The sequence below is a fragment of the Phyllostomus discolor genome, chromosome 8 (assembly GCF_004126475.2).
Source record: "Phyllostomus discolor isolate MPI-MPIP mPhyDis1 chromosome 8, mPhyDis1.pri.v3, whole genome shotgun sequence".
NCBI lineage: Eukaryota > Metazoa > Chordata > Mammalia > Chiroptera > Phyllostomidae > Phyllostomus > Phyllostomus discolor.
In genome coordinates, this window is record NC_040910.2 from 47,926,566 (window position 1) to 47,948,791 (window position 22,226).

Sequence of the window (22,226 nt, forward strand, 5' to 3'; positions counted from 1 at the left end):
ACAGCTGATGCATCGGAACCTCCCAGCCAAGCTCCAACAGTTTTCACCAGGCCATCAAAGAAACATGTGGTCCCTGCGTTATCCTGATGGAAGATTATGCGTTTTCAGTTGACTAATTCCAGACTCTTTCCCTCAAGTGCTGCTTTCAGTTGGTCTAACTGGGAGCAGTACCTGGAGTTAATCGTTTGGTTTTCCAGCAGGGACTCAGAATAGAGGCCTCCCTTCCGATCCCACCGCATACTCACAGCACCGTCTTTGGATGAAAACCGGCCTTTGCTGTGGTTGGTGGTGGTTCGTTTCGCTTGCCCCACGATCACTTCCATTCCACATTATTGTAAAGCATCCACTTTTTATCACCCATCACAATTTATTTTAAATACAGAACATTTTCATCACATTTCAGTGAAGAATCACATGTGAAAAAGGGTCAAGGTTTTTTTCACTTGACTTATTGCGGAACCTGAACATCAAAGTAATTAAAATAACCAAACCAGTGCAAATGATTTTCAGTTCTTGTTTGGATTTTTTTTAAGATTTTATTTATTTTTAGAGGGAGGGGAAGGGAGTGAGAAAGGGAGAGAGCAATCAATGTTTGGTTGCCTCTTACGCACTCCCTACTGGGGACCTGGCCCACAACCCAGGCATGTGCCCTGACTGGGAATCGAACTAGCAACTGTTTGGTTCTCAGGCTGACATTCAGTCCACTGAGCCACACCGGCCAGGGTATGATTTGGATATTTTGAGTATGTCGGCTACCTCCTGCAAGGTATAACATTGACAGTTATCAGTTAATGTCTCAGTTTGATCTCTATCAACTTCAGCCGGTCTGCCTGACCACAGAACATCATCCAGCAAGAAACTCAGGCACAAAACTTCGCAAACCACTTTTAACACATTCGATCAGTCACAGCACCTCCTCCATACACTGCACAAACCTTTTTTTGCATTTCAGTTGTGTTTTTACCTTTTTTGAAATAATAAAGCATAATATGCCATAAATGTTGCTTATTTTCTTCCATCTTTAATATTAAAATGGCTACACAACAATTCACCAATTTTGTTAATTTTTTTAAATGCATGCTGATATCACAGCTGTCATAGTCAGTCTAACAAAATTATTTCAAATGAAGTTAAAGACAGCTAAGTGCTACTGGAGCCATTGTATGGAAAAAAACGAACAAACCTTTTTGGCCAACCCACTATTTATTATGATTTTACTATTAGCTGATTTTAGTATTTTACTTTTTACTATTTTACTATTATGCTTTCTGGCTATTTGTTGGTCCAAATTGAGTTGTGCAGGAAGAGCAAAATACACAGTGAATTGCAAAGCTTTTGATATACAGGGTTAAATTAAGTATATTATTAAAGTTACCTTCACTTGTTTGTTTTTACATTTTAAAATGTGACAGATAAATTTGAAGTTATGTAAGTCACATTACATGACTGTTACAGATACTGCAGCTCTTGAGCAGAGAGGCCTAGGAGTCAAATCCAGCCCCACTGCCTATTTTTATAAGGAAAGCTTTATTGACACATGGACACAGCCATTTATTTACATATCATCCCTGGCTGCTTTCAAGCCATAGCAGCAAAATTGAGTGATCGTGACAGATACCAGCTAACTAGAATTTAGCATATTTACAGCCTGGCTCCCCACAGAGAGCCTCCTGGGAGGTTTTGAGTATGAGGCTGAGCACCTCACTGTGAGAAACGTTTGAGAACGTGCATTGTTTCATGTTGCTGATTATTAACTTATGTAATGGCCTTATATAATGCTTGATGCACTTCCATTGGTATAACATGTATTCTGTTACTTACACACCTATGTGTAGATATGTGCATGCATAAACACAGGTGTGGGCAAAGCATGTTTCCAGTTCTTGGTGTAGAAAAGCACATGCAGGTTATGACTGTTACGGTAGCCTCATTGAATCAGCGGCACAGTACTCTCACAGCTGGAAACCTGCTTTTGCCCACTGTGCATACATGTAATGCTCGCTGCACAAATGTTAACCAAGCTGTGAAGTAGTGAACTCACTGGATGCCCCGCCCAAACCCTGCAGGAAGAGTACCAGAGCGAAGGGATCTCGTGGCACAACATCGACTACACAGACAACGTCGGCTGCATCCATCTGATCAGCAAGAAGCCCACCGGCCTCTTCTATCTGCTGGACGAAGAGAGCAAGTGAGTGTCCATGTCCCAGTGCATCCACAAACCCAGGCACTTAACCCAGTTCTGCAGCCCCCAAAGCCTTACCCCATATCCACACGTCCCAAGAATGCCCACCCGGGAGTTCTTGGAAAGGACTGTGGGGCCTGAACCTAGAAGCTGGGAGCGGGGTTGGTGCGTTTTGCAAAGGGCAGTGTGTGGAATCAGGGCTCAGAAGCCCACTCTCTGCACAGCCTGGCACCTCTTGTCCCCATGATGTGCTGAAAACCAGAAGGGATATTTATAAGGTGTCTCACACTTGGTCACCCAGCTGCAGTCACTGAAATTCACTTACTGCGGCTGCTGTAATGGCCACAATGAGGCAGCTGAAAACAACAGAAATGTATTCCCTCACAGTTCTGGAGGCCAGAAGTCCAAAATCAGTATCAGGGGGCTGAAATCAGTATCAGTGGGGTGTTGGCAGGGCCACGCTCCCTCCAAAGGCTCTAGGGGCGAATCCTTCTTGCCTCTTTCAGCTTCTAGTGGCCCCAGATATCCTTGGCCTTTGGCCACATTGCCCCATTTTTGCCTCGGTGGTCTCATCACCATCCCTTCTGTCTGTCAGTGTCTTGTCTCCTCATCTTACAAAGAGCCCAGTCCTACTGGATTAGTGCCCACCCTCATGACCTCATTTTAACTCGACTACATCTACCAAGGCCCTATTTCCAAATCAGGTCACATTCGCAGCTTCCAGGTATCAGGATGTGTCTTTTTATTAACCCCTCTTTATTGGGCCTCCGAATGCTGCTAAGGTCCCTGTGGGGGTGGGACAATCAGGCTCACGTCCTGCCTCACGCCAGCTCCCCACCTGGGGCGGGGACAGACAGGTTCATTCAACCAGAATCCAAAGGGAAAACCCGCAGACGAGAGAACGGGCAGGGAAGGGCTAACTATACTGTCACTCCTAGGAAACTCCAGACCTGCGTGTGGGGGAGGTATGGTATGGGAGGCAGGCCCAGGCCCAGCAGGGTCAGGTCTGTCTGCGTTTAAAATCTGGTAAGTTTTATGTATTAGGGATTATTTTTTACATTGATTTGGATTTTCTAAAATAGGGCATTATTTATCCAGACAGCCACACGAGCAGGTCTCTCACTTTCCACACCCTTTCCACAGCCTTGGAAGTGGTGGGCTTAGTGGCTATAGGATCTTCCCCTTCGACGCCCGCCCCGTGCCCCCCACTAAACCACGGGTGTTGGGATTCAGAGGCGAGTTGTGTGCTGTGTCTGTGGCAAGGCCGGATGAGCACAAGCAGGACATGCCAAAGCCAGCTGCAGCATAGCCTTCCTGGAAGGCAGAAATAGGCACCATGGGTGCCTTATTCTGTCCCCACTCCCCTCCCTCTAACGGAGCTCAGGCAAGACCCCTTCCAAGACACTGTATCTGGGCATAGATGGATCCAAAGCCAGAGTCACCTTGTCCTGGGATTGCTCCTAGAAGCTGCCTGTGGTGGGTCCAAGTCCCACTCTTACCTCTCTGCCCCACCTTGAGCTCACTCCACAGCCCTGAGTGCGTCCTTTTGCTCTTGGCCCCTTCCTACCAGGTTGCAGGTGTCTAGGCCTCAGCCTTGACACCCAGCGCAGCCCAAGCACCGCCCACACGCCTGCCTGCCTGCCTGTCTGCCTCCGTGGCGGAGGACCCGCAGCCTGCCATGCAGAGTGGGTGATCGGCCACTGTTCTTGCAACTAACAGTTTCAAATCTTTCCAGCTTCCCCCACGCCACAAGCCAGACCCTGCTGGCCAAGTTCAAACAGCAGCATGAGGACAACAGGTACTTCCTCGGCACCCCCATCATGGAGCCAGCGTTCATCATTCAGCACTTCGCCGGGAAGGTGAAATACCAGATTAAGGTACAAGTCAGGCCCAGAAGGAGGGAAAAGGATCAGGTGGGTCATCTGGAGGCCCCCTCGCTCTGGTGCTTCTTAGTCCCCTTCAGATCGGTCGTGCTGGGCACGGTACCAGGGTGCTCCGACCTGACCCCGCATCCCCAGCTCCACAAGCAGAAACCACCTCTGTTGTGATGCTGGGTCTCAGCCCATCCCTAGCCCTTTCCGTCCTAGCACCAGTGAGTGACTGCCTGCCCCCTTCCCCACCAGGACTTCCGGGAGAAGAACATGGACTACATGCGGCCAGACATCGTGGCTCTTCTGCGGGGCAGTGACAGCTCCTATGTGCGGGAGCTCATCGGCATGGACCCGGTGGCAGTGTTCCGCTGGGCCATGCTCCGGGCCGCTATCCGGGCCATGGCCGTGCTCCGGGAGGCCGGACGCCTGCGGGCTGAGAGGGCCGAGAAGGCCGCAGGTATATGGGGGGGCCCAGTCGCCTTCAGGTGTCCAGAGGAAGAGAGAAACATCAACTTTTGTTCCAATTATTTATGCATTCATTGGTTGATCTTGTCTGTGCCCTGACTGGGGATTGAACCCAAAACCTTGGCTTACCAGGACAACATTCTACCCACCTGAGCTCCCCAGCCCGGACACGCGAGTGATTTAACATCATCACCCTCACAAAGCAGGGAGGCATATCCCTGTTTCTTTGTGACAACCTGGGGCCCAGGATTGTTAAGTGGTTACCTGAGGGCCACGGGGCTCCAGGCACCAGCCGTGGGACTCCATTCCGTCCAGGGCGTCGACGAAAAGGAGGACCAAAGGGTTCAGGCCTTTATGAGAAATAGGAATAAATGGTTGCTGTTTGGGGATCAGATACATCACGGTTCCCTGCTCTGCCCACATTGGAGTGTCAGGCTGTTCCTTTAAGACAGGCTCAAGTCAGGACTGCAGCCTCTAGAAAAGACAAAGGCTTCCACGCTCCAGGCGACCCTCAGACCCCAAGTCCATCTCATTGTGTCTCCAGCAGCACTGGGCAGCCCTGGCATCCGAAGTCACCCGGGAGAACTACAGAGAGCAGCCACCACCCCCTCGGAAAAGCTGTACCGGTGAGCAAGTCCTTGATTTGTCCCGGCCAAAACTGGTTGGCAGCAGTGTTGTTAAAAACAGTGCCAGAAACCCCACACCCTGAACCCGGGCTAGGGGTGACCATACCCAGCAGCTACTTGAACCAAAAAGACCCAGAAGCAGACAGCACCCACTTGCTGCCGGGTGCTGCCAGTTTTCTGCAACCAGGCCTTATTGCTTGATACGTCATCTGCTTTAGGAAGATTTGGGTGGCTCAGTTTATGCAGGATCCTTTTCGTAGTCGTGTTGGGGCAGTGGGGGTGGGGCCAAGGAACCAGCAGTCCCCCCCAAACAACAGGCTTGGTTTAGAAGCACTTCTTCCTTCAGCCTGGCCAGGACACCCCAGAAGCAGGTCTGCTAAGGCACTTCATTCACAGTCAGAAACACTGACGCCTTGTTGCACATGAGATACATGGGGTGTTTTGCAGCCACTTAGCAGTGACCGAGGGCCCTTCGCACACCCCAGTTTGTACTGAGTGTAAAAGTGATCAGGCCCGTGCTCCCAGGAAGGTGGGGTGAAAAAGGCCACACCAGACAGGTGACTAAGGTGGTGACAGAGCCAGAGGGGGCACCGTTTGAGCCAGAGGCAGGCAGTGCGGGCAGCACGTGCCAAGGCCCTGGGGCAGCTGAGTCCCTGGCTTTTTTCTCAAGACACAAATCCCCAAGGAGAAAGTCACCACATTTTTGGACATCAAAAAGTTATTTTGTTTCTGTGCCCTTTGCAATGACTTTAAGAGATACATAAGAGTATGGAGGTAGAACTAGCACCTGGGTAAGTGACTGGATGTTGTTTGTCTGAAAGCATAGTGTGCCTTTTCCCTGCTTTTCAAAAGGTGGTGTTTTTAAATTGGCATTTCCATCCAAAAGGGGATAAGGGAAAAACCATGTATTCCCCCTACTTGCGTACGGGTTATTTTGGTTTTTCTTCCTGCAAAGACTGAAAGGTAGCCCCCAACTGGCAGCTGCTGAAGCGGTGTCAGTCTCCCCAGGGCCTGGCCCCCCCGGGCTGTGGGTCCCACCCCTAAAGTGCATTTAGTTTATACAGATTCTCCCTTTCAGCGTCTCAATGCTAGATTTCTCAGTTGACGGCTCTGAGGAGTTCGATATTAACGCTTTTGAGGACATCTTTGCTTTCTATGAAAGCAAGAAGTAAGTAGAGCAAGGGCCTTCGAACCCAAGACCAGGGAGGCACAACAGAGGAGCTGGTCCCCAGGCTGTCAGTGCAGCGTCCAGGGCCAGGAGAGAGGGCTCGGGGAGCACCCGGGTGCCAGGTCCTGCAGAGGGCGCTCTCACTGTGTTTGGTCAAGTTAGGGGGTTACAGGTGGAAGCCACAGGCCTTGTCCAGAGCCCTGGCTGCTGCACTGACTGCCCAGGGCACAGAAGTAAATGTGACCGCTCTGTTGTCTTTGCCCTCTGTGCCTCCCTGGAGGGTGAGGGAGCAAAGGTAAGTGAGGCTGTCCAGCCGGGCATGGTGCATGGAACACACGGGGGCTGCCGGTCGGGGTCTTTCCAGGCCAACTGCCCAGAGCTTAAACATGCACTTGAAATAACTGGAATAAGGAATTTAAAACAAGGCCAGAACCTCCCGTCCTCATTCTGCAGTCATTGCTACTTCACTTCCGAAGGTCTGTCAAAGACATTTGTCAGCTAGACATCCTCCACAAATACCCTTTTTCAGAGCACTCGGTGTTTGCCTCTCAGTTATTCTCATTGTCACACACCGGTGCCAGCGTGCGGGCCTGGAACGTACTCTCAGATCTGCACCCAAGCCCACAGTCACTGAACAAACTGGAACTGGTAAGACTGAGCTCTTCCGGGGTCAAGGTCTCCTGCAGCCAGGGTTTCCCGCCCTGTGCTCTGTGCCAGTCACTCTGGGACAGGGGCCACGTCCTGTGCACTGTGGGGGGTTAAGCAGCATTGTTGGCCTCCATCCACCAGATGCCAGTGGTGTTTCCTGTGTCCCCCCACGTGACAACCAAGTGTCCCCAGACGGGAGGACACAGGGAACAACATCACCCTGGTTGAGAACCCCTGTGTGAATTTCAACTTACTCTTCCCAAGGCATTTTTTTAAGGTAACAAGGAGGCTGACATGTGGCCACAGAATTGAGAGAAACTAATCTTCTTCAGAGAAGTCCCTTCTGTTTTCAGCATCCCCTGATGCTCTTCACAGATTCCAAAGGGCTCTTCTACGAGAGGCCTTTTTCAATGATGTGAGCAACTGTGTTGCAATAGACACTGGGACTGAAGTGGCCCCGGCTCCCCCAGAGGAGCGGGATCCTCTTTCGGGTAGGGCCGCTCCTGCCTGAACTCCCCCCGCACCTGCTTGGTGCAAGAGGGAGAGACAGCAGTGAGCAGGCATCCCCAACTGCATGTTTTGGCTCCAGTGGCCTAGGGATAGTCCCGACCGTGCCAGGGACCCCGAGGTGGAGGGCCCGCTGCTCTAACTTGGTCTCCTTTCTATCACTGTACCCCTCCACCCCCCACTCAGCGATTTGCATGACCAAATCATCAAGACCATCAAAGGACTGCCCTGGCAGGGTGAGGACCCCCGTAGGCTTCTCCAGTCCCTCAGTCGGCTCCAGAAACCCCGCACCTTCATCCTGTGAGTCCTCCCAAGGCTGCGGGTGCTTCACCCCCACAAGTGCAACGACTGCCTCCCCTGCTCCCAGGACCCAAACGCTGAATCAGCCACTGCAAGTGCTACGCTCTGCCTCGTGGTTCTGTTCCCACACCAGCAGTTGCTCAGTTCAGTGGCCCTCGTAACACGCCCGCCCCAGGGTCTGTGTGGCCCAGATGCCCACCAGCTCCCTGGTGTCCCACACAGCTTCACAAGAATGTGCTTCGAACCGAGTGTCTAAGTCTAGATTTTCCCCAGACACGCAGGACAAGGCTTGCCTCTTTCCTCCCCCTTTGCCACTGAGCTCATGCAGAAGCTGTCGGAAGTAGGCCATGTGATTTTGTGGCCCTGCTTTGTGTGGACAGTGGTGTAATGTGGTAGAAAGGACCCAGAAGCCACATAGACTAGGTTTGGACCCAGACTCCCTCCTGCTCACTGCCTGGCCCAAGTGCCGCAAGCTTTCGGCCTCCGCCTGCAAAGCAGGGGTGCCGATGTTCGTGTACACAGCCCCGGGCGGACAACCGAGCGACCGACTGGGGCTGCCTGAGAGCGCAGCTTGTACCCACAAGGGAGCCCGTTTCCAAATGCCTTTTTATGGGGCCTCATCCCACCCCGCAGGGATCACAATGAAACCTGACACATTAGAGCCTCTCAGCCACGCACTGTGCAGACCTGAGGGGCCCGTCTCCCCAGCAGTTGCTAAAAACGAGCCAGGCTGCAATTTTTTTTGAACACTTTTTTTCTTCTGTTTCCATAAAGTGTTGGACAGTGTGGGGCCTTCCCTCCTTTCTCAGCCAAAAGATCGGCTTTCATTTTTCACTCGGATCTAGCGCAAGTCCAAGAGGCGCCCCTGCCCAGGCCCCATTTAGTGTTTTGCAGGATAGGGGGCCCAGCAGGGGTTCTGTGGGCCTACTTCAAGTTTGCCAGCATGTAGCAAATACAGCTGGGGCACCTGGTAGGCAACGAACCCTGCGGGGTCCCTCAAATCTCTACTCGGGGTGTAGAGATCCTCTCGTGAGACCCATCCGCTCCCCTGTAGCCAGCCCTGTGCAGATGCTTGTTCTGCCGTGTAGATTACCAGCCCGCCTCTCTGGCCCCCTGGACATCCGGGGCTCCAGACCAGATGCTCCTGTCGCCCCAGGAAGCCCAGGAGCACGAACCAGCGGAAGCACCGCCTGGTCCTCGGGAGAGGCCGCGCAGGGGCCTCGTTGCACTTGTGCTTCTCGACTCCTTCCTCTCTGCTCTCGCTCCTTCTAACCTGCCAGGCGTGGCTTGCTGAACTAACCCACACCCGGACCCCATGTTCCTTCTGTTCACAAAAGCATTTTTAATGTTTTTGACAGGAAAAGTAAAGGTACCAAACAAAAGCAGATCATTCCAAAGGTAAACGCCTGCGACGCCGTCTAACGCTGCCTTGCTTTCGTCTGTCTAGAGCACCTGGCTCAAGTCCTTTTCCGGAAAATGGGGGCGGGGACGGCTTTTAACTTCTCTGACTTCCTTCCTTCCTTCCTCTTCCCCTCATCTCCTTCTTCACCATCCCCCCAAAATTATCTCCTATTGAGATGATTTGGAGGTGGTATCGTTTGGGTTTCTTTGAAGTAGAATTGGTACAAGTGGTGTACAGAGGGGAACTCGCTGTCTGCCTGAGAGGGGCCAGGGAGGGGCTGAGCAAGGCGAGGGGGGCTCCGCCTTGTCCACGGGGAGCCCAGGGAGCACGAATGGCACCACAGAGTCTATGCTGCTCAGAGGCAACAGACCCTTTGGTCCTGCCCCACACCAGGGGTCTTTAGCTGCCAGCTACCTCCAGGAGACCCCACACCTCCTGGGTGTCCAGGGAGAGGAGGCCATTTGTCCAGGGTGGTCCCACCGGGCAGGGGCAGCCAAGACCCCGGCGCCTAGGTAATGTGCACCCAGGTGCCCTGTCTCATCTCCATGTGCAGCATGCAAATGGATTACGGAGTTGGTAGAAGAGTAAGAACAGCCTCTAGTCTGGTCAGCAGAGGGGACAGTGCGAGTCCTTCTCGTCAGCCAGTAGAAAGGGGTAGCTGGCAACCCTTGAGCTGCACAGAAGGAAGGCTGTGCTCCGTGGCTCTGGCTTTCCAGGCCCTCAGGCCTCAAAAGAGGCTGTAGTCAGCCTCCGACGCCAGTGCCGTTCAACAGACACAGCCCAGGGTCTGCCCGGCCAGGCCCGCCTGCCCCAATCTCTGGTAGCACAGTCATGAGACCAGCACTGAGAGCCGCCCCCAGGGGTGTTTTCCTCTCCAGAATCTATGCCTCCTGGCGCCTGTTGGGGCCTTGGGAGGGCAGGGCAGACCCTGTCTGTCTGTCCTAGAACCTGCTGGACTCCAAGTCCCTGAAGCTCATCATCAGCATGACCCTGCATGACCGTACCACCAAGTCCCTGCTGCACCTGCACAAGAAGAAGAAGCCACCGAGCATCAGTGCCCAGTTCCAGGTGGGTGGCCTATCGCTCACATGGCCCAGCCAAAAGAAACTCAACATGGGCCCTGGCGGGTGTGGCTCAGTGGATTGAGTATTGGGCCTGTGAACCAAAGGATGGCTGGTTCGACCATGCCTGGGTTGCAAGCCAGGTCCCCAGTAGGGAGTGCATGAAAGGCAATGGATCAATGTATCTCCCACACATCCATGTTTCTCTCCCTCTCTCCCTCTCTTCCTCTCTCTAAAAAAGTAAATAAGTAAATAAAATCTTTTTTAAAGAAAGAAAGAAAGAAACTCAACACGGACAGCTGATCATTGTCCCAGGATTCCTGCCCCTGGCAGTGCGAGACGGCCAGGGCCAGATCATTCTCCCCAGCAGGGGCCATCCTGTGCAGGATGCAATGTCGAGCAGTGTCACTGGCCTCCACCCTCCTGCTGCCAGCAGCATCCTCCAGCTGTGGCACAACCAGGAAGTCCCCAGTGCCCCAGGGGAGGCAGAATCGCCCCTGGTGGAGAACACCAAGTTTAAAAAAATCACGAGTCAGCATGTCCGTTAACGTAACCACTGAGCTGTGTGTCCTTCGCTCATGTCTTCCCTTTTGTCCCTGGCTGCCAAGAAACGTGGGGACACTTTTTGAGAGGAGTCTAGTGGCTGCTGACTCTTTCCATTAGGTTTTCTCATTCCTTCTCTCTCTTCTCAGTCCAAGTCTTCTCCTCCCACCATGGATTCCTTTGCAGGCATCTTGTGTTGGAGATCCCACAGCCCCTTTTGGAAACAGCAGGCCAGAGACAGAAATCACTATATACATGGTCCTTCTGAGCCTGACGCATGTTTTAAATCCCCTGAAGGAGTTTATCTGGTCCTCTCCCCACCTGCTACCTGAAGCAAAGAGAAGAACTGGGTGACCCTAGAAAGATGGTGGCCCTTAGTCACAGGGACCCCATAACTTCCTCAAGGGGCTCCCCAGGGTAGCGCAGCCTCCTGTCACAATGTCCAGCTCTAACCCCCATGTCCCTCATCGGCACAGACCCCCTCAGGTGATGCAGGCAGGTGACCAGATCCCCTGTCACCGAGAGGTGAGCACAGGGGCTCTCAGCTCAGCACCCTGTTTTTCTTTCCCCAGACGTCCCTCAACAAGCTCCTGGAGGCGCTGGGAAAGGCAGAGCCCTTCTTTATCCGCTGCGTCCGCTCCAACGCCGAGAAGGTGAGGGGCACCCCTGTCCTGGGGAGGTGAGGGCCAAGGTCTGTGGGCCAAGGGGGCCTGGACAGGAAAGACCTCAAGGAACCAAGTGTTCACATAGGTTCTGGGAACCATACACAGAGCTGGGCCAGCGGTAGGGAGTGGGGGTCGGCAGCAGGCAGCGAGGGCAACCACAGCAGGGCTGTCTTCCAGAGCACGGCGGGGCCCTGGAGAAGGTTTGCTCAAGGAGGAATGGGTCTGGTGCTCTTCAGACACATCTCAGAAGCGGCCAATGCACAGTGCACCCGAAGGGAGGGGCTGAGGCCGTGCTGCAGGGGCACAGAAGTTTCTTCAAAGGCAGAGGCCGTGGGGCTCTGGCGGCAGGCACAGCCCTCGATGCCAGCTCCCCTCACCCCAGGGGCTGTTGGGACTTTGCTGGGGGTGGTTTGGGATCTAGACTCCCTCTCTGGTACAAGTGACCCCTGGGCCAGGGACCCTTGTGTTTGTCTTCTCCCACACCCATGTCTCTACTCTTCCTGGTTCCCTGGCTCCCCCCTGTTCCTGGGGCACTCCACTAACATCAGAGCCCGGCTTCTCCCTGCCGGGTGCCATGGCTTCCGTCCTCTGCTCCTCTCCCTTCCTGCCTTCCAGTTTCCCCAGTGTGTCTCAGGGAAGGTCTTTGCCCTCGTTCTTCTGGCAACAGAATCTGACCCTTCTTCTATCAGGGATTCTAACTTCACCTTTGGGAAACCTGGAAAATGCTCCATCATCACTAGCTCTGAGCAGGGGCCGTGCCAGCAGATGGTTCTTTGGGGTGGGGGCTGTCCTATGCATTATAGGGTATTAAGCAGCATCCCTAGCTTCCAAGAGCCCACCAGGTACTGGGAAAAGCACCCCCCATTCCACCCGTCTGTGACAACACCGTCCCCATGCCATTCCCTCCCCTCTGTCTACTTAAAATAACACCCATGGGCATGGAGGCCATGTCCCTGAGCTCCGGGTCTGAAGCCCCTGAGCCAGCATTGTTCCCGGACCCTGCTTCCCCTTGCCCCTGTAGCAGCAGGCAGATGCCTATACCCTTGTCAGCCCCTCAGCCGCCCCCTCCTTCTCTGGGCCTTTACCTAGCTTTCCCCAGCAGTCAGCCCAGGGTCCCCTCTCCTGTGACACCTCTCACAGGGGCCCCAGCAGCATCTACCTGCTTCACATGTGTGCCTGGCTCCGCACTGCACCCCCAGACTGTCCTCCTCTCTGTGGAATCCCCAGTACTCACACTGGTACTTGGCACAGAGCACAGGTACAGCACAGGTCTGGGTCAGGGCCCTGAGGAAAGAACTCTTTGCAGCACACGAGCCTGAATTAGGGCAGTAAGGAGTGACATCTGTCTCATGCACAACAGGGATTAGAACAGATCGGATACCAGGTTTTCTAGAAAAGATGACTGCCCAAGCCCTGCTGCTAACCGGCCTCTTCTTTATTCCACAACGTGTGTCTGGAGCAAGGAAAGGTGGATGCCAGGGCCCGCACGTGTTCCAGACCATGTCCCCATCTGGAATCCTGCGGGATCTTGTCCAACAGCTCCCCGGCCCCAGCCACCTACAGGCTTGGGCGTCTGCCTCTGGGCACCTGCCCTGATGACTTGCATCCTGTTTCAGAAAGAGCTGTGCTTCGATGACGAGCTGGTGCTGCAGCAGCTGCGCTACACAGGCATGCTGGAGACTGTGCGGATCCGAAGGTCCGGCTACAGTGCCAAGTATACATTCCAGGTAGGCTGACCAGGTGCGGCCGTATACAACGCAGTGGAGGGCCGAGGGCTGGCCCCTTCCGCTTCCAGAGAGAATGCTGCCCTTTAGTGTGAACCTGTCAGGTTACTTTACACCAGGGCTTCTCCTTTGTACCAGATCATTCTCTGTCATAGGAGGGCAGGTTTCCTCAGAAGAGGTGGCTGGGCCCAAGCCAAGCCTTAAAGGATACAGAGGCATGAACCCGAGCTGGGAAGAGGGATTTGCACAAGCAGACCCCTGTGCATCTCTGCCCTTTGCTGAGCACCTTCTGTGATGGACGCTGTTATTCTGCCAACCAGCAGCAACAGGGCCCTGGTTCCTGTTTTCCTGATACTGAAGCCAAGGCCCAGGGAAATGGTGGCCTCAGAGATGGCCCCCTGGGCATTCTCGAAACACAAAGGGTCGTTAGTAACTTCACATAGTTGAAGACCAAGTTGTAGAGCAGTTTCTCAGCCATGGCGCCATTGACCCGCAGGGCTGCGGCATTTTCTGTGACACAGTCATCCTGTGCACTGTGAGGTGTGGAACAGCATCTCCGGCCTCCACACACTGGATGCCAGTAGCACACTCACCCTCTGCCCCCAAGCTATGACCACTCAAGATGTCTCCAGACATTGCCAAATGTCCCCATGGGTCAGCATGGCCTGGGTTGAGACCCCTGACTCCATAACACAACTGGTACCAGTTGTGTGGTGCTGGAGTGAGCGCCGGCCCCGGAAGCCAGAGCTGGTGACCTGTTTAGGCTTCCCCTGTATGGCCTTGGGGGCGTGGCTTCACCACGGCGTGCCTTTCTTTTCTTGCCCACAGAATAGAAATGCTGTCTTTTTGACTCTATGTAAATAGGAAAGGCAAAATTATAGAAAAGGGGGAAAATAAATGTTAGTGTGTTTTACTAATGACTAGCTCTTCAAATTTAACATAATTGTTTTCTTAAAAGGCACATACCTCCCATTATGATCCAGACCTCTAATGAGCTATAGACTGTGAGCCCCCCAAGGACGGCCCCGCCCTCTGCCTGGGCACCCTCCCCAACAATGTCAGCACCTGTGGGCCCTCGGTGGCCACTCACCAGCTGACTGGAAGATCCAGTGCCCTGTGTCTGCAACGGTTTTCCCTGAGTTTCAGATAATTTTAGGAAGTCCAAGGTTTTAGCTTCATCAATATTGTTTACATCAAACCAAGTTTCAGCCTCAGAAACTCAGCCTAACGAGGGAGCTGCCATCCTTCCTGGTGGCACTTACTCAGATTCTCTCCTCTTGACCGAACTCACCCAGGATTTCACTGAGCAGTTCCAGGTGCTGCTGCCCAAGAACACCAGGCCCTGCAGGGAGGTCATCTCCGCCCTGCTGGAGAAGATGAACGTCGACAAGAGGAACTATCAGATTGGAAAGACCAAGGTCAGCATCGCCCCCACTAGGGGCGGCCGCAGACCGCACCCGCCTTCCGTCATGCCCAGGGTCCTCCCGCAGTGCTGGGCCAGCCACTGAAAAATCAGGGCCTCTGCTGGGACAGTGTGTTTCATGGCACCCAGCACGTTACTTCTTATTGGAAGGCAGTGGGCGCACCTTTGCGGCAGGGGTTCAGGCATCTGGCCTGCCTCCGGCTTCCACACATGTAGGTTGCAGACGGCGACATCATTCCACGGGGTGTTTGGGTCCAGGCCACGACCACTGTGGTGTTGGGCAGGTTCCTTCATCCTCCCTCCAGAAACCGCCTCCCACCTCAGGATGTATGCTGGCTGCCTCTTGTCCAGCAGGTCCTGACATGAGCTCCCTGTGATAACTTCATGTGATGTGAAAAACCCCTTCATGGTTCCCCAACACATGTGACCCAGCCATTCCTCTCCTAGATATTGACCCAAAAAAAAACAAAAACAGGTATTCAAACTAATTCTGGTACACACGTGTTCGTAGCGGCATTAGTCACCGTCACCAAAAGGAAGAAACAACCCAAGTTTCAATGAGCGGATGAATGTGTGAACAAAACGTGGTCTGTCCACACAGTGGGATGTCCCTCAGCCCTGATTCAAGGGTGAACCTTGAAAGCATTACAGAGTGAAAGAAGGCGGACACAAAAGGCCACATAGTTTGTGTTCTGTTTAGGTGAAACATCTAGAATAAGGAAATCCATGAAGATAGAAAGCAGATTAGCAGTTGCCAGGGTCAGAGAAGGAGGCGGGGGAGCGACTGCTCACTGGGACAGGGTCTCCTTTGGGGGTGACAAAATGTTCCAGACTAGATAGAGGTGATGGCTGCACAACACCGAATGCTCTACATGCCGCTGAGTTGTTTAAGTGGTTGATTTTATGTTACGTGATTTGCATCTCAATACATTTCAAAAAACACTCTCCTGACTGGTGTGGTACATCATCCTGCAGACTGAAAAGGTCACTGGTTCGATTCCCAGTCAAGGCACATGCCTGGGTTGCAGGCCAAGTCCCTGGTTGGGGGCATGTGAGAGGCAACCAGTCGGTGTTTCTCTCCCTCTCTCCCTCCCTTCCCTTGTCTCTAAGAAAACCTTTTAAAATAAGTAAACAAATAAAAAAACACCCTCCTTGGTCAGATCAGTCAGCACTCACTCCCAAGGTAACTGCGCAAGCCTCCTGGACTCCAGGATTCCGGGGGCCTCACTGAGCCCTCCTCTGCCCATAACCCCAGGTCTTCCTGAAGGAGACGGAGCGGCAGGCCCTGCAGGCAACGCTGCACCAGGAGGTGGTACGGAAGATCCTGCTCCTGCAGAGCTGGTTCCGGATGGTGCTGGAACGCCGGCACTTTCTACAGATGAGGCGGGCGGCCATCACCATCCAGGTATTGAATGGGCCCAAGGGCCCAGGTGTGGGGGCAGCCATGGTGATGCACGTCTGGCCCCATGGTGATGAACGTCTGCTGTGCCCTCAGTCCTGCTGGCGGTCCTACCGAGTTCGACGGGCTCTAGAGAGGACACAGGCAGCCATGTACCTTCAGGCCACGTGGAGGGGCTACCGGCATCGGGTGGCCTACCAGCGCCAGAGACAGGGCATCATCCGCCTTCAGAGCCTCTGCAGGGGCTACCTGCAGCGCAAGAGGTGAGTAGAGTAAGGCCCTGCCCCCCCCACAAGAACGTTCCAAAAGTTTACTTGCCCATCAGCTGCCTGAGATGCAGGTGGAGCTATCGTTCTGGATGCAGGGAGGCTGGCAAGGGCCTGGTGCGAATCCAGCTGTCAGGGCACACAAGTCCCAGAGGGACATTCCAGGGCTGGTGGGTGGTGCTTACAGCAAAGCCTCAGGTCTCCATCAGCTGCGTTTGGTCACCGCCAGGGACGCCTGCACCTCCCCACTACAGGCCTGTCAGCCGAGCACTGGGATTCAGAGGGGGAGGGTTCAGGCCACTCTGGGCCAGCCCTCGGCGGGCTTCCCTTCCACCACACTCATGTGGAGCTTGGGGGTCTGCCAGGCCAGGGGCCCCAAAGGGATTCAGGGGTTTCTTTCCTTTTTTAAAGATTTTATTTATTAATTTTAGAGAGGTGTGGGGAGAAAGAGAGGGAGAGAAACATCAATGTGTTTGCTTCTCACATGTCCCCTTACTGGGTACCTGGCCCACAACCCAGGCATGTGCCCTGACTGGGAATCAAACCAGCAACCCTTTGGTTCACAGGCCAGTACTCAATCCACTGAGCCACACCAGCTGGGGCTTAGAATTCAGGGGTTTCTTAACAGGTCTCTCGCACAACAGGCCTAACGGAGGTATCCCTGAACTAGCCAGGCAAACCCAGGGCAGAGATTGCCATGAAAATAGGGCCACTCCCTTAGGTCCCCCTTTCTTAGCCGAGAAAGCCAGAGACCATGCCTGAGTCCCCCAACCTAGCCCACAAGTAGCACAGGGGTCTTACCAGAGCAGCATGGCTCAGAGGCCCCTGACAACCTGGGTGGATTCTGGGAGCTACATTTGTTCCTGAACCCACCCCCTTTACTCTCCTCGCACCAGCTTCCGCCAAATGGTCACAGAGAAGCAGAAGGAGGAAGAGAAGGCGAGGGAAGCCCAGCAAGCCTCCGGGGAAGAAACCACAGCGAGTGGGCCATGTCCAGAACCACCAGAGGACAGGGGGCACTCGACACTGGAGCCCGGGGTGAGGCCGAGCCTCGAGCCCCCGGCAGAGAGCCCCCACCCTGAGACGGAGGGCCCCGGCCCAGAGAAGGTTCCCTCAGCCCAGAAAACCACCACTGAAGGTCCTGAGAAAGTGCCCAGCAGCCGGGAGAAGCGCGAGTCTCGGCGGCAGAGAGGACTGGAGCACGTGGAGCTCCAGCATAAACACATCCAGTCTTGTAAAGATGAGAACACCCTCAGAGAACCTTTGGGAAGGGTTTCCCCAGAGCAGGAGTGCCTCCCCCAAGACAGAAGGGAGAGCAGAGAAGACGAAGCCCCCTCAGACATAGGGACAGATACGGAGAACTCTGCTCCTGAAAGTCAGCCTGAGGGACCACCACACGCCACGCCAGCGTGCCTTGTGCCCAGAGAAACCCCACAGGCTCCCCGGGACTTCACGGAAAGGCCCAACAGCCTGGCTCTGGACACCAGGGTCAGCACACCGGCCCCCGGCACCACCCCCGAGACCCCCCAGGATAAGAGCAAGTCAGGTGGTGGTCCAAGGGCACAGGACAGGCCTGACAGCCCTGGAGGCTCCACCCACATTCAGCGGTACCGGGACCTGGCCTCCGAGCGGCTGGCCAATGCTGTGGAGCTGTGGCGGGGCAAGAACTTGACCTCTACCAGCCCCAGCACTATGCTGAGCCAGTCCTTGGACCTTAGCGATCGACACCGGGCCGCAGGGTCCTCCCTCACACCCACAGAGTAAGTCCCACGCCTCCTTCGTCCAAGCACGGTGGGCAGGCAGGGCAGGGAACTCACCATCAAAGCCTGGCAGCAAGACCGGCCTCACACAACAGCACCTGGGGCTGCCTTATTCCCTGGGTGGGGCCGCCCTATGCACTGTAGGGTGCAGGTGTTCCCAAAACACGTGAGCAGCTCCTTGTCCAGGTGCTGACACCAGATGGGTGGGGCCCTGAGGAAGGAGGGAGAGGTCCGGCAGAGGTGAGGCACTTGCTAAGGCCTGGGGTCCCCCGCTGAAACCAGCCATGTTCACTCAGCAAGCACCTGGCCTCGTTGGGGGGGTGGGTTACACTCATTCAGCTGGAGGAACAGCTCCCAGCTCTCAACTTGCCCTGCCTGACCCTAATTGAGCAAAATATCAGTGACTCCAAGTACCAGATGCTTGTCCCAGAGGCCCACTTGGTGAAGGAAAGCAGAGTGGAGGTGGACACACACTTGTGGGGCCAACACCTGGGGCCCGTTCCCTCTCTGCGTGTCCTGCACCCTCCCTAGTCTCCACCCGTGAGGTGCCAATAGAATTACCCTCCAGTTACAAAAGCCAAAAATACATCTGAACGCGTTCTTTTCGATAACGGGCACATTTCTGTGATCTCGCAGGGAGAGGCGCATTTCACTATCCACCAGTGATGTCTCCAAGCTGCTCCCCGCCCTGGCCCAGGCCAAGGCTCAGGTAACACTTCAGGCTGCAGCTCTCCCTCAGGAAGAAGGGGAGTCGGTGGACAGAGCACTACAGTGACACGGGAACCCCTCACTTCCCTCCAGCAAGGCTTCCTGCCGTTGCTCACCCTGCCCCCTTCCCTCACAGCCTCTGTCAGAAAGCGTGGATGGTGAGACCAGCACGAAGAAACCAGCCATCCAGAAGAAGAAGTCAGGCGACGCATCTGCTGGCACAGACCTGGGGCTGCCCCCAGGCCCCCAGGCTGACTCTAAGTGAGTGTGGGATCGGGGGGGCACTCCGGCCTCCAGTGGTGGAGCGGTCTGGGCTCCTGAACTGACAGCATTCACAGAGCTGAGTCGGGCAGGGGCTTGCTCAGTAGCAGTTCTGTGGCTACAGGCACTCGTGGAGCCCATCTGTCTTACCTCCCCTGGGTCCAGGCAGATGGGCTTCATTTAGCTTTCTGTGGAATCAGAACCAGCTGCCCTGTCCCCACCTCAGTGCCTCCTGGGTCCTCAGGTAGGAAATCTAGGCCACGGCTCTGTCCCCAGGAGCTCCTACGCAGATGCTATGGGGGGTTCTGTCCCAGGGCGGAGAATGGGCCGAGGAACAGGGGAGCTGATCCAGAGTGGCAGAGGAAGGTGAAGTAGAGGCTACAGTGGGAAGCAGCATCCCCCACTGTGGGGAGCCGCCCTCCCCCCCCCACCAAGACAAAGAACCACCAATAGGGTGGCTTCCAGCAACAGAAACTTAGCTTCTCACAGTCCTGGAGGCCAGAAGTCCAAAATCCAGGTGTCACAGGGGCCCACTCCCTCTGGAGGCTCCGGGCAGCCTCCTTCCTGCCTGTCCGGCGTCTAGAGGCTCCAGGCGTCCTTGGCTTGTGGACGCATCGGTTCCTCTTCTGCCCCCGTCCTCACGTGGCCTTCTCTCTCCTGTGTCATCTCTTTTCTTGTCTCTTACAAGGATACTTATCATTGGATGTAGGGCCATCTGGGAAACCCAGATGATCTCCTCTTGAGATCTTCCCCTTAGTGTTTAGTCCATTCAGGTCTCTGTAATAAAATACCACAGACTGTGCAGCTTGAACAACAGGCATTTAGCTCTCACTGTTCTGGAGGCTGGAAGTCTAAGATCAAGGGTGTCAAGCAGATTTGGTGTTTGGCGAGAACCTGCCTCCTGGTCCATAGACAGCATGTCCTCTCTGTGTCCTCACGCGGCAGAAGGGACCTGGGTGTGCTCTGGGGCCTCTTCTGAGGGCACTAGTCTCATTCATGATGGCTCCACCCCCACGATCTGATCACCTCCCAGAGGCCTTACCTCCTGATACCATCACATGCGGGGGTTAGGTTTCAGCATGAATATTTTTTGTCCATAATCTAAACTTTACTGAGCCCTGGCTTGTGTGGTTCAGTGGACTGAGTGCTGGCCTGTGAACCAAATGATCACCAGTTTGGTACCCAGTCAGGGCACATGCCTGGGTTGCAGGCCCGGTCCCCAGTTGGGGGAGTGCAAGAGGCAACCTCACATTGATGTTTCTCTCCCTTTCTCCATCCCTTCACGTCTGTCTAAAAAATAAATTAAAAAATCTTTAGAAACAGCTTTAAGAAAAAAACTTTATTGAAAAACTGACAGCAAAATAGGATATCACTGCTGTATACTTACAAAATTAAACGTAATTGCATCATCCCAGTAGATTAATTGTGAGGCTTTCTGTGACATGACAACAAATGCAGGGAGTTGTGTGCATCGTGAGCGTTGCTTCTGTCCAGAGCCGCCCTTCGGTGGGCCAGCCTCCCCTCGGACGCTGGCGCATCACTGCCGCGCAGCCCACACAGAGAGCCACCAACGAAGCGCGGCTGGAAACCATGGTAACCTTGTAGCAGCCTGACATTCTACATCCATAAAATAAAAATTTGGACTTTGAACTAGCCATTTCTTTTTATGTCCTCTCATTTCCTCTTCCAAGGACAGATGTAGTAAAACTCTAGCCAAGGGCACGTTGATCCTTTCACGAGCCCAGCCCCTCGCAGTCTCCAAGGCGACACCAGGGCCAGCCGCGCTCAGTCAGCCTGTGGCATCGACTGCAGCACATGAATTCAGGCAGACATGCACGTTCAGTCTATGGCATCCAGTCACATCTGCAGAGACCCCTGTCCCCGATCAGGTCACGCCATGGGCCCTGCAGGTCAGCACCTGGACACAGCGCTTGGGGGCCGCTGCTCACCTCACCACGTACCTGGCAGCCACAGCGCATGATTCAGTGCTTATTTTTTGTCATTTTTTCCTAACCTTGTGCTGTAAAAACACATGAGAAGGACAGGGCGTGGTTTTATTTATATTTTATGTGAAAATGGGGTCAGCATCTGCTCAACATCTTGCTTTTTCACCTGACTCCTCCATCAGCTCACGATTGACAACAAAGCATCCGGTTCCATTGGTAACAAATGAAAGGGTTCTTGATCTCTTTGTGGTAAGACAACCCTTTCTTTGGCCTCACATCTGCTTTCATTCCCTGAGGCTTACACAGAACCCCGTACTTTCTCCTTCAGGTCCACGTTTAAGAGACTTTTCCAGCATAAGAACAAGGAGAAGAAGTATAGCCTGGAGGGCGTGGAGGAGACGGAGAGCTTGGGCCCCGGGCAGGTGGTGCTGGAAGCTGCCACCGTGAAAAAGAATCCAGAAGGTTGGTGGCCCACAGTCTCATGGAGGGACAGCAGAGCCACTGGGGCCCCTGAGGAAGTCCGTTCCAGGGGGCCCAGGGCAAACCGCCTTGAGGCCAATCCCTACCCCTGGAGGCGCTTTCCAGTTGCAGGCCCGTTTGCAGCGGTGACGAGTCGTGGCTCTCTGTGTGGTTGTGACCGTGCCCCGAGAGGCTGAGCCGAGTTCTCCCCCAGAACCCGCCCTCACCAGCCTCTCCTCCCCAGGGGCCCCATCCAGCCACCAGCACCGCCACACCACAGGTGAGAAGCACGCCAAGGAGCCGGGAGGCAAAGGGAAGAAAAACCGAAACTTGAAGATTGGCAGAATCACCGTGTCAGAGAAGTGGCGGGAGTCCGTGTTCCGCAAGATCACCAACGCCAACGAGCTCAAGTACCTGGATGAGTTCCTGCTCAACAAGGTGGGCCAACAAGGGGCCAGGCTGGGGGCTAGGGACCGGAACACACATGGGGGGGGGGGGGGCGGTGTGCACAGACTCAGGTCGGGGCCTCCCTAGAAGGACCGTCCCCGCCCAGCAAAGTGTTCTGAGCCGTCCTGGAGGCCAGAAACTGCAGGTCCAGGCACACAGCTCCACACACAGGAAGTGGCGCTCGCTCCTCAGTTCGGCAGCAGCCTGTTTTCTGGGAACCTGGCCCGGGCTCGGGGAGGACCACTAGTCACTTACATTCCTCTCGATGAGCACGGAACAGTTGTCGCTTAGTGTCCAGAGGGAATTGGTTCCAGAATCCCTGTAAAGACCAAAACCTGCCCTGGCTGGTGTGGCTCAGTGGACTGAGTGCCAGCCTAGGAGCCAAAAGGTCGTCA

General features: G+C 54.5%; 1 protein-coding gene across 12 annotated transcripts in view; it reads left to right on the plus strand.

Moving 5' to 3' along the window:
- Positions 1-22,226, plus strand: part of MYO9B (myosin IXB) — an 82,184-nt gene that overhangs the window by 50,469 nt on the left and 9,489 nt on the right. For 4 of the 12 annotated variants that reach the window (XM_036032508.1, XM_036032505.1, XM_036032509.1 and 1 more), the window contains exons 11-28: positions 2,067-2,188; positions 3,918-4,059; positions 4,306-4,510; positions 5,063-5,144; positions 6,223-6,312; positions 7,654-7,767; positions 9,126-9,165; positions 10,115-10,237; positions 11,346-11,426; positions 13,055-13,165; positions 14,458-14,580; positions 15,841-15,990; positions 16,081-16,247; positions 17,147-18,010; positions 18,647-18,719; positions 18,855-18,979; positions 21,254-21,387; positions 21,629-21,822. In XM_036032508.1, coding sequence (XP_035888401.1) covers positions 2,067-2,188; positions 3,918-4,059; positions 4,306-4,510; positions 5,063-5,144; positions 6,223-6,312; positions 7,654-7,767; positions 9,126-9,165; positions 10,115-10,237; positions 11,346-11,426; positions 13,055-13,165; positions 14,458-14,580; positions 15,841-15,990; positions 16,081-16,247; positions 17,147-18,010; positions 18,647-18,719; positions 18,855-18,979; positions 21,254-21,387; positions 21,629-21,822 — 2,940 coding nt within the window. The remainder of the gene's footprint in view (positions 1-2,066; positions 2,189-3,917; positions 4,060-4,305; positions 4,511-5,062; positions 5,145-6,222; positions 6,313-7,653; positions 7,768-9,125; positions 9,166-10,114; positions 10,238-11,345; positions 11,427-13,054; positions 13,166-14,457; positions 14,581-15,840; positions 15,991-16,080; positions 16,248-17,146; positions 18,011-18,646; positions 18,720-18,854; positions 18,980-21,253; positions 21,388-21,628; positions 21,823-22,226) is intronic. The other 8 variants (XM_028522062.2, XM_036032515.1, XM_036032507.1 and 5 more) reach the window with 7 other exon arrangements.